General features: G+C 33.1%; 1 protein-coding gene across 1 annotated transcript in view; it reads right to left on the bottom strand.

The window, feature by feature from the left end:
- Positions 1-16285: 16285 nt before the first annotated feature.
- Positions 16286-20559, bottom strand: part of LOC114326754 (inter-alpha-trypsin inhibitor heavy chain H4) — a 111377-nt gene continuing 107103 nt past the window's right edge. Inside the window, exons 14-16 of the mRNA XM_028275184.2 lie at positions 18596-18673; positions 16961-17132; positions 16286-16414 (exon numbers count right to left, since the gene is read on the bottom strand). Coding sequence (XP_028130985.1) covers positions 16360-16414; positions 16961-17132; positions 18596-18673 — 305 coding nt within the window. The 3' untranslated portion in view covers positions 16286-16359. The remainder of the gene's footprint in view (positions 16415-16960; positions 17133-18595; positions 18674-20559) is intronic.

Consider the following 20559-nt stretch of genomic DNA (forward strand, 5'->3'; position numbering starts at 1 on the left):
CGTAATAGGATTTAAGCTTAATTTTTCTATCACTCAGTTTTCTTTTCCTCTTACTTGTCAATAAATCAACAGTTCCCATAATCATTTTTCTCTCTGTTCTCTGATCTATTAAAAAAGCTCGTTCTTCCTTAGGAATCTTTTGGTCTTTGGAACATTTGCATAACTCTAAATCTTTACACTTACATGAACTCAAATCAAACGGTTTTTCCGAATTTCTATGAAAATCTTGAATTTTTTCTTCTGATAAACGCTTCAAAGATTTTATTAAATTTTTACACTTCGCGTGGTAACTTTTTATCAATTTCATCACACGATTATGAGACACAGTAGGAATAGACGCTTTTCTCCATAAATATTCAACTTTAGATGACACTATTTCAGATACTTCATTAATGGATGGCTGTTTTTCTTAATTGTTCTCAAGTTTAAGTTGATGTCTGACTAAATTGTAATATTTTATAACTTGTTTGTAAGTGGGTAGTTGATTTTCGTTAATTTCTTCCGGAGCACTAAATATGGGACAACTTGTGGATTTTCGGGTATTATTTGAAATCTCCATGATGCACAAAGTCACAAAGCTAACAAAAACTACCTAAAATCGCGAAAAGTTAGATAAATGCGCGCGACCTTTCGCCCGGAACTCATTAGGTGCAGTGAGGCAAAGACACGTGATCGACAGTTTACGCCCTCTTTCCCCACTCCTTCCTCCGCAGTATGCGCACGATTATTCTCATATTTTGGATTGATTATTATTTGTATTACGTGTATCTCTGAATATAAGAATGTAATATCATTTTATGCCATGTAATTTATACAATAAACTCTGATAAAATAAATGTAATTTTAACAATTTTTCCGAATTTTCAAACGTCATGCGCGGGTAATTAATGTTAATATAAATAAAAAATAAATATGCACGTTTTTAAGTCTCTACCCAGGTCATGTTTTCCGCACTATTACAAATCGAAATTCGCAAAACAATATTTTCGACCCACCCTAATATATACCTCTAATGCCCATGGTATACACAAACTTTTTTGTCATACTAATTATCGTATTCACAACCTAAATATTTTAAAAAATTATCTCTCATAGTAGAGTAGGGAATCTAAGTCAAAATTGGAATGATGTAGCGCTTGAGCTAATTTCCGGGGGGTATCCTGCATCGCAGCCGGTTTCCAATAATATCGGGAATGCCATTGTTGACAAGAAGTTGGCGATTATCCACAATGTTGTTGTATTCTTTAACCAATGAATGTTCGAGTCGTAAGGTTGGTTAGAGCTATGTTACCAAGGATGGGTGGTCACATTGTGGGGGTGGGCATAATTTTGCCTATGCCACTGGGGCAAGAGTATTTTACCACCGGATATATTAGAATATCCAGCAAGTATTCTTATTTATGAAATCACACTTGTCCTGAAGGAAATAAAATCAAGTAAGCCACTTGAATTTGATTACCGATACTTGAATTCGATTACAGCCACTGATACAAAGTGGTGCATACACGAAACAATATGGCTTACAATACACTACACTGATGCAATTCACTCATATTACATTCTTTCTCTCTTACGCGAACAAAGATTTTCAATTTTCAGAATTTATTTTGTCGTTATAGTCTCCATGTTGTGTTTATAATTTCCGCCTTATACAGGAACATTTTACAAAATCTTACTCATTGACAAGACCAACAATAATAATTGTAAGTCTTTGTTCCTTAAAAACCAGTTTTTGAAGATCTTCTGCGCTTACATCAACAGAACAAGTGGGTCGAGGTGAGGTGTAGGTCGCGGTGGATGCTACTAGTTAAGTCGCGGTCGATGTCGACAGCACATAGCAAGGAGGTCACCTGCGCTGTCAGTCGAGCTAGAACCACTATCAAGTTATGTAGTTTAATGAAATTTGAATGACAAAAGACTGTGCTTTTGCGATGTTGTGTCAGTCAAGTGATGATAGTGATGAAACGTCAGCTGTAAATAATCAGATCCTCCTTCATATTTCAAAAAATTACTGTCTTTAATTACTTAAAAACTAGAAATTCAAAAATAAACTGAATATCTTTAACATGTATTGACAATTTTTTTAGTAGTTTGGACTTAAATAACATAGAAGTAGTTGACTCATTTCTCTCTGATCATACATATCAAATAGGCTCTTTCATTGTCCCATTAATGCATAACTGTAATTATTTCAAAAACCAGTTTCATGAGATTTTTACCAAAGAATATAGCCCCTGACTATAGTCCTTATCTTATATTGATCACAAGTCCATTCAAAATGCTGAAGTAATAAAATTTTTAGGACTGATGCTAGATGCAAAGCTAAGTTGGGAAGATCAAATAGATAAAGTAACCTCGACACTAAGTAGTCGTTGTTATGTAATTAGAAATATAAGGGATACTGTATCCTTTCTAGAGCCGAAAAATCATCGTCATAAGTATTGGGGAGTTTGGCGTGTGAACTGTGTCTATTGTATATTGATAACTACGACCCCTTTCAGGCTGATACCTCAGTGAATACAGGAAGTAGCAAAAACGGATGAAAGGGGAAGTTAGTGCAGTCATTAAAGGTTTTCACCTCCTATTTTGGTAAACCTATTAGTTAGAGCATACCTCAAGAAATAAAACTGACTTGGTGCCACTTGCACTTTTACCCTGGTGGTGAATACCACACCTTCCTGCGGGTGAAAACTATTTTATTAAAAATACCCCCACAAATCGAAAGAGGGACAAATTTTAAGTAAAATTTGTTATATCATGTTATTAAAATAAATCAATACTTTTTGAGTTATTAAAGATCAAAGATTTGTCTATTTAAGAGCATATGCGTGAAGTTACGGATGATAAAAAGAACATTTTAATTAATTGTATATTAGTAAAATATTATTTTTATATTATTTCGATATTTAATTGAATTTTTTATTTTTCATTATAAACTGAATATGTCCAGAAACTGGGTGTGTCCAATAATGGGTACATTTGACATATTCGAATACGCTTTTGCTAAATATATTATATCGAAATAATATAAAAATAATATTTTAGTAACATACAATTAATTATTATAATATGTTATTTGTAACATCCGTAACTTCACGCATGTGCTCTTAAACAGAAATATCTTTGATATTTAATAACTCAAAAAGTATGGATTTATTTTAATAACATGATATAACAAATTTCACTTATAATTTGTCCGTTTATCGATTTGTGGGGTTATTTTTAATAAAATCGTTTTCATCCCCGAGAAGGGGTGGTATCCACTCCCAGGGTAAAAGTGCAAGTTGTCACCAAATCATTTTTATTTTCTGAGGTATGTTCTAACTAGTCACCAATTTTCATGCAAATCGATGGAGGTTTAACAAAATAACAGATAGCGCAGGTAATGACAACTTGGCTTCGAACGGACCAATCACAGGGAAGCATCCTTGTAGGCCGCGCAGTAGACATCCATGTTAAACAAACTTATTTTATTTTCAAAAGCATCGATGTAAACCTCCTGGATGGCATCGCGCTAAACCTCCACCGCGACTTACCTGCTTTGTTCGCTTCCAATGTGTTTATTTTACATGGATGTCGACATCGACCGCAACCTCCACCTTCACCTTCACCGCGACCCATTTGTTCTGTTCTTACCCTAAAAGCATAGTCTTCGATGGATGCGAAATATGGCAAGTTACTAAATACCTACCTGGAGCGACGCCTACTTGTATTGGAAATTGACTTCTGTCAAACATCGGCTAGACAATCAAGGCTTAAAAGAATACAAAATGACCAAATTAGAAATTTAATAGGAATCAAGTCAACCATCATAAACGAAACTCAAAGGAGAAAACTGATACGATATGGTCATTCAGAAAGAATGAACTACGACAGGCTCCCAAAACAAATTTTTAAATGGACGCCAAGGGAAAGAAGGAAGAAAGGAAGGCCGAAACAATCCTGGCCAGGCGGCATTCAGAAAGCAATGTCGGAAAGGAATCTTCACCCTGGCGAATGGAACGACCGATGAAGCTCGAAACTAGGAACTGGAAGGCGAAGAACGCTATAAAATTCGGGATAGTAATAACTACTACTACTATCGGTTTAAAGCGTTCTCCGATGCCTTCCGATTCCTAACCGCCATTCTTCTCTGTTTAACCATAGACCTAGAGGGATTTATTTCTCTTTCCTCTAATTCTTTTTCAATTTCCTGCCTCCATCTTCTTCTCGGCCTTCCTTTTTTCATCTTCCTTGTTGTGTCCATGCCAAAATCTGTTTAGGGTTCCTGTCATCTGGAATTCTCTGTACATGGCCGTACCATACTAATTGTTTTGTTTTTATGTCATAAATTATTGTATGTGTGACTCCCACCATTTTTCGTATTCTCTCATTTTGTATTCGATCCCTTCTTGATTTGCCTGCTGCTCTTATCCAGAAGTCCATTTCTGTTACTAGTTACATTTTTTCCTTTCTTTATTTCAGTGGCCAAACTTCACTGCCATATGTGATTACACTTTTAAGTATAGTATTGTATATGAGTTGTTTGTTCGCTTTAGATATTGTTTGGTCCCACATAATGCCGTTCATCATGGATATGGCTTTTCTACCCTGTAAGTTTCTGTCTTTTATAGCAGCGTGGAGTGTTCCATCTTGAGTTACCTTCATGCCCAGGTACTTGTATTCATCACAGTGTTTAATTTCTACCCAATCGTCTAATGTAATGGACTGCTTTGTTCATCCAATACACATGGCTTCAGTTTTCTTAATGTTGACTTCGAGACCCTGTTTGTTATATTCTTCTATTAGCTTCCGCGTCATGTAACTCAAGTCGTCATGATCCTGAGCAATCAGAATTTGGTCATCAGCGAAACATAATGTTTATTTAATGTTGTCTCGTCATTGAGAGGGATAATAACAATAAATTACCTTTTAGCATTTGCAATATTCGAATCGATATCAGTCGATATCATTATAAAAATCAATCATCAGTGTTGTACAATCGGTTCCGGTCAGCTTAAAATTTCACTTTCACGTGCGCGGTGTCGAACATTTCACATTTTTTTTAAATTCAATGTTTTTGAACTACATCGGTTTTTCACCGGTTATTAAGTACTTTAAAAAAGAAGAACCGATTAAAACCGGGATACGAAAACAACCTGAAAAACCGATTATTTTCGAGTAAAAAACCGGTTTTTAACCGGTAGGTTTTTCCCATCCCTACTCTGGAGTAAGTAGGGCGAGTCTAGTTCCACCAACTCGCTCTCTTGAGTTATACAGGGTGTCCAGAAACTCTACCGACAAACGAAGACAGGAGATTCCTCAGATAATTTTAAGACAATTTAACCCAATTCACCTAGTCCGAAAATGCTTCTTAAGGAAGCTAGAGCTCGTTGAAGATGGCGCCATGAAGTTAGTTTTTCTTAAATAGCTCCAGAACGCTTCTATTTAGAAAATCGAAAATTAGTATGCACATTTACTTTTCAGAGATGCATCGATTCCATCCACTGCAAATTTCTAGTACCCGTCATAGGCGTCCGTTTTGGGGTAGAGCAACCGGTATTTTATCGTGTAACTTTTTTGTCCTTAACTTTTATGCATTTTTGATACCGGATTATTAAATTCTGAGGTATTCTAGTACTAAAATGTACTCTTCCTTTAAGTCGGTAGGACACAGCGTTTTCTAGAAAAATCGATTTGAAAGTTTTTCGTTTTTGGAATTTGAAAAAAAATTTAAAAACTTTTCAACAAAAACGAAGTATTTTACCAACATAAAGTAACAGTAACTTTTAGTACTCGAATACCTCATAATTTAATAATCTAGTGTCAAAAATGCTCAAAAATTCAAGACAAAAAAGTTATGCTATAAAATAACTGTTGACCTACCCAAAACGGACGCCTATGACCAGTACTAGAAATTCGCAATGAGTGAAATCAATTTATCTCTGGAATATAAATAAATGTACCAGTTTTCGTCTTTCTAAACAGTTTTTTTTTTGAATTTTTTTTTTTAATTTAAAAAGCGAAAAATATTCAAATCGATTTTTCTAGAAAACGGTGTGTCCTACCGATTTAAAACAGGAGTACCTTTTAGTACTAGAATACTTCACAATTTCATAATCCAGTGTCAGAAATGCCTAAAAGTTAAAGATAAAAAAGTTATGCAATAAAATAACCGTTGCCCTACCCAAAAGGGACGCCTATGATCGGTACTAGAAATTTGCAATGGATGGATTAGATTTATATCTTGTAGATAAATACGTGTACCAATTTTTTTTTTCTAAATAGAAGTGTTCTGGAGGTATTTAAGAAAAACTAATTACAAGACGCCATCTTCAAAGAGCTCTAGCTCCCTTAGGAAGCATTTTCGGACTAAGTGAATTGGGTTAAATTATCTTAAAATTATCTGAAGAATCTCCTGTCTTCGTTTGTCGGTAGAGTTTCTGGACACCCTGTATAAACTTACGTGCATAGAAATCGGCCCATTTAAAAATTTTGTCATTTTTGATGTGTCGTATTTTCTAAACCTGTTGGCCGATTTAAGTGATTTTTTTAATATGTTATAGCCTGATTCTTTAACAATATCGCTGTAATAATATTGTTGCTAAACAGGTAAACCTTTATTGTATATTGGGTGTACGAATCAATCTGTGTTTTTTTCTCAAAGTTCGCGTCACCCTGTGGAATTTTCTAGCATTTATAAAATACTCAAATTAAAACCAAACTACAGCTTCAGGTTTTCTTAATATCATGTTTTTTTATTCATTTGTTTATGTTGGATAATAAAGAAGTTAGGCACTTTAACAACTAGACATGTTCTTCATCAATACACGGTTTTTCTAAATAAGTGCGACAAACTCTAAGGGGTAATTCTGCATGAAAAAATAATGACAGTTCTTTATAAACGTATGTTTGTAATTGTTTCGTTTCCGAGATACGGGATGTTCAATTTTTTCTTGCAAACTGACGATTTATTGACTGCTCTAAAACCAGTTGAGCAAATGAAATTTGGTAGGTTTTAAGAGATAGTTACTGCCAATTTTTTGACATAAATTTTAGAATTTTATATTCACCATTAGCGTGTATATGGGTAATATGAAACCCGCCAAATTTCATTTGCATATCTCAACCGGTTTTATAACAATAAATAAATCGTCAGTTTGTAAAAAAAAATTCAGCATCCCGTATCTCGGAAACGAAACATTTGCAAACATACGTTTATAAAGCAAACTGTCATTATTTTTTCATGCAGAATTACCCCTTAAAGTTTGTCACACTTATTTAGAAACACTGTGTATTGATGAAGAACATGTCTAGTTGTTAAAGTACCTAACTTTTTTATTATCCAACATTAACGAATGAATAAAAAAATAGAATATGTATTAAGAAATCCTGAAGCTGTAGTTGGGTTTTAATTTCAGTATTTTATAATTGCTAGAATATTCCACAGGGTGATGCGAACTGTGAGAAAAAAAACACAGTTTGATTCGTACACCCGGTATACAATAAAAATTTATCTGTTTAGTAACAATATTATTACAGCGATATTGTCAAAGAAACAGGCTATAACATATTAAAAAAATCACTTAAATCGGCCAACAGGTTTAGGAAATACGAGACATCAAAAATGACCAAATTTTTAAGTGAGCCGATTTCTATGCACGTAAGGTTAGTATAAATAAACACAAAGATTTTTGAAAACTAAACAATCTGTTATATCGAACTAATGAAATAGTTAAAATCTCTTTTATTTTAAAGTAAATATAATTTAACACTACATACATTAAGATACATAATCTTTATTATTTTTATGCCTGGATGCCTATGTCAACCAAATTCCCTTTTATTCTCCTCCATGATTTTATCGTAAATTGTACAGATAATAATCCCCTAGAGACAGACATGTCTCGTCTTACCGTCTCCCATCATGTCTTCTGTGAAATTCCTCTCTTACTGCTTACAGGAACTCCGCAATATATTATAAATTGCCCGTATTAACTTTTTCTCAGACAGTGAGCATAGCAATGGAGTGCAATACTCCGTATCTGTAAAAATACAATGATACAGGCAGAATATAAAGTACGAGTATAAGAAAAAATAATTAATATTCTTATATTCTTTTCTAGTGGCTAACGGAAACAAAGAAATTATTACTACCTTATAGATCTTCAGATTTTCTTACTTCTGCCACATTATGCGTAAAACTAAACAAGAATAAAAAACCGCTAAACGCCATAAAAATAAGTGGCGCATACAATATTCCAGCTGCAAAAGAGCTGATATGAATATTACGTGACGCGAAAATGTATTTTCATTTTGATGTAAAACAAAATTATAGTTTTATTTTAAAAGATTTTTCCATATTTACTCAATTTGAAGTAAAACTCGCCAGAAAATAGTAACTTTGATACAGTTTGAATTTTGAAACTCTTTTGTGCCGCGTTTACTTAAAATTTAACAAATATTATGGAAAAATCTTTTAAAATAAAACTATAATTTTTTTTGCATCAAAATGAAAATACATTCTTGCGCCACTTAATATTCATATCAGATGTTTTGTAGCTGGAATATTGTATGTGCCACTCATTTTTACGGCGTTTAGCGGTTTTTTATTCTTGTATCAGGAGTTTTTCAAATTTATTTATAAATTAAATATATGAAGTTGAATGCAATGGTTCTCGATTACATGTTAAGCTTTATAAATGGCCGCCTTTGTCGCATTACCTCCCAAATGATATAGTGTCCATCGAATGTACACTAGATTTTTTTTCTATTCGAAAGAGATTGAAAAAAAAATATTGGGATGGCCGGTAAATAAACTCGGATTGCCCGTTGCTAGATCAAATTTAGCGGTAACCCCTATAACTACATAAACCATTTCGGGAGTAATCGTTAACTGTATTATACTGTTGTCGCTCAATACCTTCTAAGCGGGTTAACCTATTTTGATCACTAAACATGAGTTTGAAACGTATGGACAAATAGTATCTGATGCGTCTAAGGTCAAATATGATAACTGAAGCTATTACGGGAATTATTGAGCTTGAAAAACCGTCTTTTTTCATAAATAATAGATTTGATCATATTTATGAAGCCTATAACTTAAAAATTCGAATTTTCTCGGATATGAGGTATACACCTTTAGATTCGTCCAGAGTCCTTGTACAAACGCTCAGTTATTGGCGCAATTCGTAGGTTGAAATTTTGAGTAATTGTCGAAGAACCAAAATTTTCAAAGTTTAATTTTACAGTTTTTCGGCTATACTGAGCTGTGTGTATGTCTGATCGTGACGTCTTATACACCATTTAAAAGCTTAACTCAATATATTGATTTGGTGTATTTGCGGTTCTCCTATCCCTTCTTGAACCGCAGATATATACCCCCAAAGATAATCCGTTTTGTACCCACTAACTCCTATAGCTGGCTTATGGGTGGTCAAAAATCACAAACTACACCGGTTCTGAATCGGCCCTGACCCCCTCTTCAAACACAGAGAAAAAATCAGATCGGTTTAACTTTTCCAGTCACATACTAGTGCAGAAAGCCACTGCGCATCCGCTAGGAAAAATATTCCGATTCGGATTTTTTGCACAATCTTACTTAAAAAACACCCCTTTTAACAAAATTTGCATGTTGCCAGGACCAAAAGTGGGTCAAAAATTTTTTAAACGTTTTTTTTTGGTTTTTTTCTAAAATTATTTTTTTTGTATTAAACAAAGTTTTTTTAGGTTTTTTGGATCATTCCAAACAGAAAAGGTCTTTTGTGACTTTTCTCTAAAGTTGATAGTTTTTGACATATAAGCCATTAAAAATTGAAAAATTGCGAAATCGGCCATATTTAACCTTCAAAAACTATATGAAAAACGTAAAATTTGAATGTTGCCGAAGTAGGTAGATATTCTTCAAACATCGATTGATGAAATCCCGAAGAGTTTTTTGCAATACAGTGTTCAAAACTCCTTTGTTTTTTATTTCTAATCACGCGTGCGCGACACTATTTTTCACCGTTGCATGTGTATACAGTATGGTGAAAATGAAAGGAATAAATTCGTTATTTCGTAAACCGGCGACTTTAAGGAAAAACACGAATAAGGTCGATTTTTATTTTTATGTTATGATATTGTGGCATATATGGTATACTAGTGACGTCATCCGTCTGGGTGTGATGACGTAATCGATGATTTTTTAAATGAGAATAGGTGTCGTGTGGCAGCTCATTTGAAAGGGTCTTCAATTCTCTATTCAGTAATGTAAACATTTACAAATTTATTGATACAGTGTGTCCAAAAATTTTTTATTAAATTAAATTATTTGACAAAAAAGAAGTAGGAGGACACCCTGTATAAATAATTATATAAATGTTTATATTACTGAATAGAGAAATGAAGAACCTTTCAAATGAGCTAGCACACAACCCCTATTTTCGTTTAAAAGAATCATCGATTACGTCATCACGCCCAGATGGATGCCGTAACTAGTATACCATATATGCCACAATATCATAACTTAAAAATAAAAATAGACCTGTTTCGGGATTTTTCCTTAAAGTCGCCGGTTTACGAGATAACGAATTTATTCTTTCATTTGCACCATACTGTCGGTGGAAAATAGTGTCGCGCACGCTTGATTATCAATTCAAAAACAAAGACGTTTTGAATATTGCATTGCAAAATACTCTTGGGGGTTTCATCAATCGATGTTTAAAGAATATCTACCTACCTTGGCAACATTCAAATTTTCAGTTTTTTACATAGTTTTTGAGGGTTAAAAATGGCCAATTTCGCAATTTTTCAATTTTTAATCGCTTATATGTCAAAAACTATCAACTTTAGAGAAATGTCACTAAAGACCTTTTCTGTTTGGAATGATCCAAAAAACGTAAAAAACTTTATTCCACGCAATAAAAATAATTTTAGGAAAAAAACAAAAAAAAGAACGTTTAAAATTTTTTTACCCACTTTTGGTCCTGGCAACATGCAAATTTGTTAATAGGGGTCCTTTTTGAGTAAGATTGTGCAAAAAATTCGAATCGGAATATTTTTCCTAGCGGATATGCAGTGGCTTTCTGGACTATACATGCATATTACATTCATACAAGACATATCCACAAACATTTTCCCTTTTTTAAATAGAAATTGACTTTAAAAATATTTCTGAGCTCAGTAACTTTTGAATGGTATAACCGATTTTCAAAATTAGACATGCTTTGGAAAGGTTCTTCTTCTTTGTTCTTTGAGTGCCTCTTCTATCGGAGATTTGATATCATTAGGGCGATTCTAATTTTATTTACTGCTGTTCTGAACAATTCGTTAGTGGTACAGCCAAACCACTCTCCCAAATTTCTCATCCAGGACATTTTTCTACGGCCTCGATTTCTTCGTCCTTGGATTTTTCCTTGCATTATATTTTGTAGGAATGTGTATTTTTGTCCCCTCATCAGGTGGCCTAAGTATTCAAGTTTTCTCTTTTTTATATTCAGTAGAACTTCTGGCTCGTCATTTTATTCTGCGTATTATTTCTGATAGGTGTTGCAAAGGTAATGATCAGTAATATTAGAAGCCGCAAAGAAAGCCACGAAAATGAAAAACAGACCCTAAATAGGAAGGGCCGTAAAATTCACAATCTTGGACCAAAATGGATGGTTGACATAGGAATGCTTGAGTTTTTTCTTGAACTTTAAGATGGGAGTTGGCCCAATTTTCAATTCAGTCAGATTTAGAAAATCGAAAATTTCATGTATAATATAGTGTCGCGTGTAGGGAACTGTGGGTGTGCGTCACTGGCGAGAACTGCCGTTCTCTGGTAATAGATACGTACTTCTAGATTTAATTGTGCAAGATTGAGGGAAAGAGAGGCCCTGGACGTAGACGTATTTCCTGGCTGACCCATCTTAGGAAATGGCTTAGTCCAACGTCAACTGATCCATTTCAAGCTGCTGTGAATACTAGAATAAGATGGGTCAATGTGGTCGCCAACATTACTATAAGATAGGTACCTTTAGAAGAAGATATTATTTCTTTAAACATACAAATAGAACTTTTCTACATATATAGACCAGAACTAATCTGTAAAAAACGTGTATTTTTGGATGTAAGAGGTGGCATTCGAATTTTTGCAGATAAAGTTAGGTTATACCTTCAGTAATAATAATTGACTTATGCTCCTTCTTAAATATGACCGAAACATTAATAAAAAAATTAAAATATTTAAAAATTTCGAAAAGCATCGATTTTTTACTGATTTTTTTGCTTATAACTTTAAAACGATTCGTTTTGGAACAAAGTCGTACAAAAATAAAATAAAGATAATTGAATTTTGTATGATATACGACTGGTCAAAAATGTCTTAAGGTATTACGTTTTCTGCAGTATAGCAATAAATACAAAATAAGGGGGCAAAATACGCCTGTTGTTGTTCAATGTTTCTTAACCACTTTGGTGGCACTTAGAACCTTAATAATTCGCTTAGAAAATTATTATAACTTTCTTCAATGGTCTACCAAATTTCATTAAAATCGACTTAATAGATTTTGCATAATAAATTTGCAATATAAATGTTTTTAAAAAAGTTTAAATTTTTTAAAATCTTTCTGAACAAAAGGTAGACCATTTAGAAGTTGGCTAATTTTTTTACATATAAAAAGGTGCTCTACCTATCTAATACACTTTACAGAATTAAAATAGGATTATTTAAGGGGCCTCAGCAATGTTTTAAATTTATAAACAATTTTCTGGCTTATAAACAAATAGCTTTGTTTAATAATAAAAAAATTAATTTTTAGCAATGCAAATAATTAAAACCAGTATAATTTAAGTTAAACTTTCAAATGCTCTCAGCAGAATTGCTATTTTATTTTTTAATCAAAAGTTATTCTTGTTCAAATATTGCAATTTTTCGATTTTTTTTAATGTTCTACCGCATTTATCTCGAAAACTATGCATCCTACGAAAAAACTTGTAAGAACATTTTTTGCTTAGAATTACCCAAGAAATACAAGAATATGTTTTATTTTGCGAAAAATCGATGTTATGTAATTCCTCAAGTTCTTTATTTATAAGGAACTTATCGATATCCGGATCAACTCTTACCCAAAAAATTTGTGTTCTACGGGCCAAAATACATTAAAAAACTTGGGTATGTCCATCTAAATAAAGGAGCCCGTAGCACCCCCTCCTGGACACGCACTAATTTGTTTATAAGCCAAAAAATTGTTTATAACTTTGAAACATTGCTGAGGCTGTTTAATAATCCGATTTTAATTCTGTAAAGTGCGTTAGGTAGGTGGGATGCTTCTTTATATGTAAAAAAAATTGACAAATCTTTGTATGATCTAGTTTTTGTTGTGCAAGATTTTAAATAATTTTAATTAAAAAAAAAATTAGATTGCAAAATTATTATGCAAAATCTAGTAAGTCAATTTTAATGAAATTTGGTGGATGGTTTTAGCAGATTACAAAAATTTTCTAAGCGAATTAGGAAGTTTCTAGGTGTAACCTAAGTGATGGAAAAACACTGAATAAGGACAGGCTTGTTTTGCCCCTTTATTTTATATTTATTGCTATTTTGCAGCAAGGGTGCTAAATTAAGACATTTTTAAGCAATCGTATCTGATAGAAAATTTGATTATCTTTGTTTTATTCCTATACGACTTTGTTACAAAATTAATCGTTTTAAATTTATAAGAAAAGAAATTAGAAAAAAAAACGAAATTTTTTGAAATTTTTAAATATTTTATTTTTTTATTAATTCTTCCGGCATATTTGAGACGGAGCACAAGTCAATTATTATTAAAGAAGTTATCACCTAACTTTATCCGCAAAAATCCGAATGCCACCTCTCACATCCACCTAAAAACAGATCCTTCCTAGTCTAATATATATCAGAAAAATATTTATACATATTAACGTATACATTTAAGAACTTGACTAATTGTGCTTCTCCGTAATATATTTGGCTTTTCAATTCATCAAAGCCATAGAAAGCTTTTGTTTAAAGATGTAAATTTTTTTACATTTCCTATAGCGCAAAGGATAGAAAATGTTACTAATAAGTCGTTTTCATTTATGGCCATCATAGTAGATGATACGCTTATATACGCTTATTAAGTACGCTTACCACTTAAAGCGGGACATAAGCAGGACAGTGAGACATCCGTTGGTCTTTCTTCCGTGTTTGAATTTAATAGTTTAACTATCTTAAAAGCTGAAGTTCTAAACGCTATCAAATTATCAAAAAGTAACAAAGCCTCAGGACAAAATAATAAGTATGTAGAAATAAAAAAAAATATTTGGTAAAGAAATTTAGACGTTATTACCAAGCTTGTGGTTAATGGCTGCGACTGCACTCGGATATATTTTTACGGATATGATGTTGTGTTTAAAGATTCAGTCAATGATTCAGTTAACGACTTGATTTCTTGCCGCCTAAGGCCCAAACCAGACGGGCCACTCTGCAGCGCTACTCTGTGGATCCACAAAGCAGCTTCCGATGATTTACCGTGGGTTCTTATGTAAAGTGGACGTCGCACCCCAGACGAGCGGCTGTAGCGAGCCACAGTCGCCGAGTCTCACTGCTAGTGGAGTCCACTAGTGGCAAACGCCATTCAGACGGACCACTTTTGTAGCTGCCGCAGATGTTTACGAGAATTTATACGGGAGCACCTAAAATGAATTTCGATTCGGAACGGTTTTTGATTGAAGTGCAAAACAGACCGGATATATGTGATACAAGAACCCGAGGGCATATTTATAGGGCATTAAAATGAAAAGCGTGGGACGTCATCTTTAAATTATTTGTTTCTGATTTTAAAGAAGGTAGCCCTATCGAAAAGAATAAATCCCATGAGCAATGTTTTCTCTATTTATATTTACATTTTATTATACATTGGATGCATTTGAACTGAACAAAACAAATACTTACAATATTGTTTGTTTATTTATGTTAAATAGTGGGGTCCCATCCTTGGTCAAAAAAGGTTTTATTGTTTGTTGTTGATAACAAAACGATAAGATATCAGTTAAAAGGGGGTTGCTTGCTAACATGTTTTTCACTTTCACTCAGTTGTCAGGTTGTATCAAACTATTTTACGCCTGTACTGGTTGATTTTTTATGTGCTTCTTTCTGTGATATAGCTGTTTTTGGCTGGTTCTTTTTAATTCTATTTATGGAGTTTATTGGTATTTTTTCAAAAGCGTTGACCTTTTATAAAATATTTAAAACTATGAACATTACAAACACTGATTTTGACGAACACACTTTAAAAAAATATATTAGCCGGCAAGTTTTTAATCATTTGATTAAACTTACTGTTTTTCTCACCCATTACATTAAACGCCACACCCTTCTAAACGATCCACTTCGCAGCGTAGTCGCCGGCGCTAGAAAATCGCCTGTTTCAGCCACTCTGTGCATCCACAGAGTGGCCCGTATGGTTTGACCCTAATAAACTACAAATTTTCTAGATATAGTCGTCTTGTAGGTATCTTGAACTAAATATTTACTTTGATGCATTCGTTATTGGTATAACTGTATCTGCATTTATATGTCCTTTTGTCCCTTTCGCCATGCCCATAGTTTTGGCCACATCCTGTTTATTTTCATCAACAAAGTTTAAGTCTCTCATAATAATAGTAACATTTTTCTGGGTTTATTATCATTCCTGGGTAATATAACGTATTTGTTTATTTATAATATTTTGACTGTCCGTTTTGTTTAGCACACGCCTAAGGTAGGCTTTAAATATAGTGGCTACATACGATGTAAGTACCTTGGGGATATATCTAGGATACAGTGATTTGATGAATTATATTCGGAGGTCCATGATCATTAGGTTTGCATATGTCTCCGTTGTTGTTTTTCATGGAAAGTTACACTAGAAATATTCACAATGGTTTTTAATCTAGTATTTCCATTTGAATACCGATACCACATGTATTTTATGGCTTGCTTCGCCTTTGAGAATTTTTTAGGCTTATGACCTCCCACCAAATCCGTACTCTTCTACACGAATCTCTTGATTAGCAAGTGGAAGATCAATGTAATGCTCTAATGACTCGTTAAATTAATAGTATTTTTTTTGTATTCTACTATAGTTTGTCATGTCTGTATTTTTACTTTTGGTGTATCACATAATATGTAATTTTTTTTAGATTAAATTTATTTTTTTGTGACTTCACCCAAAATTTTAGGCAATAAAATGTTTCAGTTTCATATATAAGTTTTTGTGCTGAGTGTTGTGTCAGCATTTGTAGCTTTTATCATGACTTTTAGTAAATAATGGTTTAATCTGATTCTACAAAATGTTCGTACAATTAATAATACGTTTTAATATAAAAATATAATTTTCATTTAACAATACATATTACAAAGTTTAAAATTTATTATAACCCCCTAGCAGGTCGTTTCAATACTTTGGGACAGCATACGCCAGCATACCTGTAACAAAAATGAATATGATACTGCTATATTATATATATTAAGGTACCAAGGGTATTATAAGGATAATAACGCTTGAGGTCAATGGTGTATAATAGATCGAGGGCCTTTGGCCCGAGGTATATACGTTGACCGCTAGCGTTATTATTATAATACCCGTAGTGCCTTCAACGTTTAATGTCCGACTAAATTATTCTTTATATGCAAAAAATTTGAATGAATTTTGAATTAATTAGTTTTCAAATAAATACATTTACCAGAAATAATCGTAACGTAATTGTGGTAACCATAGTTTTACTTAGAGTTTTGTTTGTCAACTTGAGAGGATTTAACTCGTTATTTAAGTTTAATAGGCCCTAGGGCGTTATTTTTCAATAACACGCCCTTGGGCGTTATGTCGTACTTAATAGACTTCGAAATAATATCATTATTTGTCAAATAATACACCAGTCGGACCTTAAGTACTATAATATACTAGAGGTATAAAAACTTAGTAAAAGCGAAAAGTAATGCTTAACAATGTTTTAAAAATTCAAAAATACTCACTTTGATTCTACTGGACAAAAGTATTTGGTGTATGCTGCTAAATCGGTCAAATAAGGTAAAACTGTCGGACAGTCTTTGATTAATACACATTCACCTTCAACCCCTTGTGGGGTTTTTGGACAAACACCATGGGGATAATTAACAAGGTTGTTATCTCCCAGTTCAAAAACACCTGAAAAAGAGTATAGCTTATATTTAATTTATTTCTATTATTAAATAATTTAGGCAAATATTACGATAGTAAGCTGTTAGATCGTTGTGTCTGGAGGAGGAGGTACAACTACGAGGTATACCACAGATATTAACAAAAATTTGGTGGTAAAGACGTAGTATCTTTTATAAGAATAGGAAGACTAAGATGGGCAGGACATCTAGCAAGATCACAGCATAACAACCCTCCTAGAAGAATCCTTATGTCACAACCTGTGGGAAGTAGAAATAGGGGTAGGCCAAAACTTAGATGGAAGGATGGTGTAGATGAGGATGGGACAAAAATAGGCGCAGCAAACTGGCAACGGTTGGCAATGGATAGAACTGACTGGCGTAATAGACTTGTGAAGGTCGAGGCTCTTTCATAGGGCTGTAGCACCATAGATGATGATGTTATGAATTTACTAAACATATTGTCGGGTAGAGGCTATAAGAAAAAACGCTATGGAACAGAGGACGCCCACCAACCAGATGGACCAACGGTCTGAAGCATGTTATCGGTAACTGAATGGAAGCCACACAAAACAGAGACAGATGAAAAGAGCTGAGGGGACCTATGTCCAGCAATGGACGAGTACGGGTTGATGATGATTTTAGTTTATCAATAAATATGTTGTTTCTTAACTTTTCTCAAGCATATGAAACACTTGTGAAAAATCCATCAGAACCAAGCAGCTACAGACCTATCAATCTCTGGTATCACTTGTTTAACACGTTAAGCGCCATGGCGGTCCCTAGGGAAGCGTACTTGCATTAATTCTATGAAGTAGAGGCAAAAATACAAGTGGCACTCCGAATTCTGTGACAAGAACTCCCTAAAACAGAATCCAGATAAAAAATAGGTGCCTTTCACATCACAAACTAGGAAATATCGCTTGCTGAAGGTATCTTGAAGAAGAATAGCTTTGGAAAACACATCTATTCCAAAATATCTCGGAATGGCACTGGACAAAATTGTGAGTATAAACGTCATTGCAAAAAAAAACAAAGCAAAAATCACCGTTTAAGAACAACCTTAAAAAAGTCACAGGACCGCAGAAATAACAATACAAGCACTATGCTACTCTGCAGAAGAATGTTGAAGTTACTAAATACAGATGCTGCCCCTGCCTTTGTCAAGACAAATTAAATCTCAGAACATACCATACATATCCGGTGAAATTTATAACATAGAACACCTACTGCTAGACTATGTCCTGATAGATACATTCTCGAAGAATTGTGGCATACCAGAAACAATACCATCGACGCCGCCCATTACAAGGCAAGGGAACTTTAAAAATTGGACTTTAAATATAAGACCGCAATAAAACATTGAATCTCAACATCAAAACTGGAAGTGGTGCTATTTTAAATTTTTAACAAAAATATAGAAACAATTAATGACATTATTGTGTATAAAGTAAGTAGTAATGAAAAACTTACCATCAGGCAAAGTAATCGTTCTGTTGGAATTCATAGCTGATGCTAGCCAAGGTAAACTATCCTCAATTTTAGGTTTTACTGTAAAAAAGATATATAAGATAAAAGTAGTTCGTAGATCAAAAGTATGATTATATTAAGTATTATTTGAAATCAACACCAATTAGTATTGTCTAACAATTTATAAACAAATTTCGATTTTTCACCAAAACATTTACCTAGTAAAACAAACATTAATATAAGTATATTCTAAATGCCCGATTTTTCTTCCATCTCTATCACCGTCTCTCCCATACATTTGGTTGGTATTTTGAATTCCATTCTTCTTTAAGTTTACCTCTGATTTTTTACTTCTCTTCCTGATTAACCTATCTTTTCATATGTTGTTATTCCATTTATTCTTCAGCTGCGTATTCTTGCGTTCCCATGTTCCTTGTTTCATCTGGCTATAACTTGATTGAAATTGATTTCTTATAGCATTCATCTTTTATTTTAAATTATTATGTACTCCTGCTTTGTCTATTCCACAGCCCGAAATATTTTTATTTCAATATTTTTATATCAATCTGCTTTCATGCGCCTTTCTGCTTTTCTATTTTTAATTTAACTGTTGAAATTTTAGATATTAATATTTTCGGGTATTTCATTTGTTTCTCATTATGCGTTTTAATAAGTTAAAAATGATTGTTACTGTATTTTTTCTACCTTAAGGGGAAAGGCACAAAATGTCGCCTGTCAAAATTTTCAATATGTTTTAAATGTATTTATTTTTTTGGAATCCTAAGAAAACTAATAAGTATTTTTGAAAAATTTAAACGCAGAATGTAAGATTACGTTATTACCGAGGGCCGAAAGTCCTTTAGAATAAACAAAATGTCTCGTTTGAACAAAATATTTGCAATTAAAAATCATATTAAATTTTCTCTTTAATTTTCACCCCTGTAACTTAATAAAAACAACATTATAAAAGTTTTCAGGGACTTCCGGCCCTCAGTAATAATGTAATCTTTCGTTCTCCGTTTAAATTTTTCAAACATATTTATCAGTTTTCTCAATATTCGAAAAAAATTAATACATTGCACATTTTGACAGGCGACATTTTGCGTCTATGCCCTTAAGTGAAACAATAAGAGTGCATATTATAACTATTTTGGATCTTTTTAAATAGTCACAAGTAGTCCAGCAAATAATAGCCAATTCGAAACAAAAAAGAAAATGGAAATAGATCGAAACTAGATATGGGAAAACTTAAGAAAGCAAAAGAGGAATATAAGCAAAAAATAAGGGAAAGTATACCGGCCACTAGAGATTTGGAAAACAAAAATGTCGATGAAATAAATCAGCTATTAACCGATACATTAGCAAAGGCGGGAAAAGAGGTAGCACAAACAAGAATAAAAAAGGAAAACTATATATCCCAGGAAACAAAAAACCTCATGAGCAAAAGAAAAACATTAATAGAACAAGATAAGAGAAACACAGTAGATTACAAAGAGGTAAACAAAGCTATCAGAAGGAACATCAAGGAAAGTCAAAGGATAGTACAGGAACAAAAAATAGAAAAAACCATTGAACAAAATAAAAATATGAAGTGCTTAAAACCATAGCTTGGAAAAATACAGATTAATAGTATAAAGAACAAATAAGGCATAGAGACCAATAATATAGAAGAAATTATACAAATAACACAAGAATATTATAAAAACCTCTACAATACAAAACAGAAACCAACACAAGAAATCCTTCAGCAATTACAAATAAAAATAAAAAATGTCAATTCCGACTTACAACCAGAAATCAGTAAGAATGAGATAAAAAGAGCACTCAAGGAGATGAAGAATAATAAATCGCCAGGAAAAGACGGGATAACTGTAGAAATGCTAAAAAATGGTGGGAAAACAACTAGAGAAGTTTTGTACACACTTATGAATAAAATATTAATGACAAAACAAATACCCAACACTTGG

Source organism: Diabrotica virgifera, chromosome 7 (assembly GCF_917563875.1).
Source record: "Diabrotica virgifera virgifera chromosome 7, PGI_DIABVI_V3a".
Classification (NCBI taxonomy): domain Eukaryota; kingdom Metazoa; phylum Arthropoda; class Insecta; order Coleoptera; family Chrysomelidae; genus Diabrotica; species Diabrotica virgifera.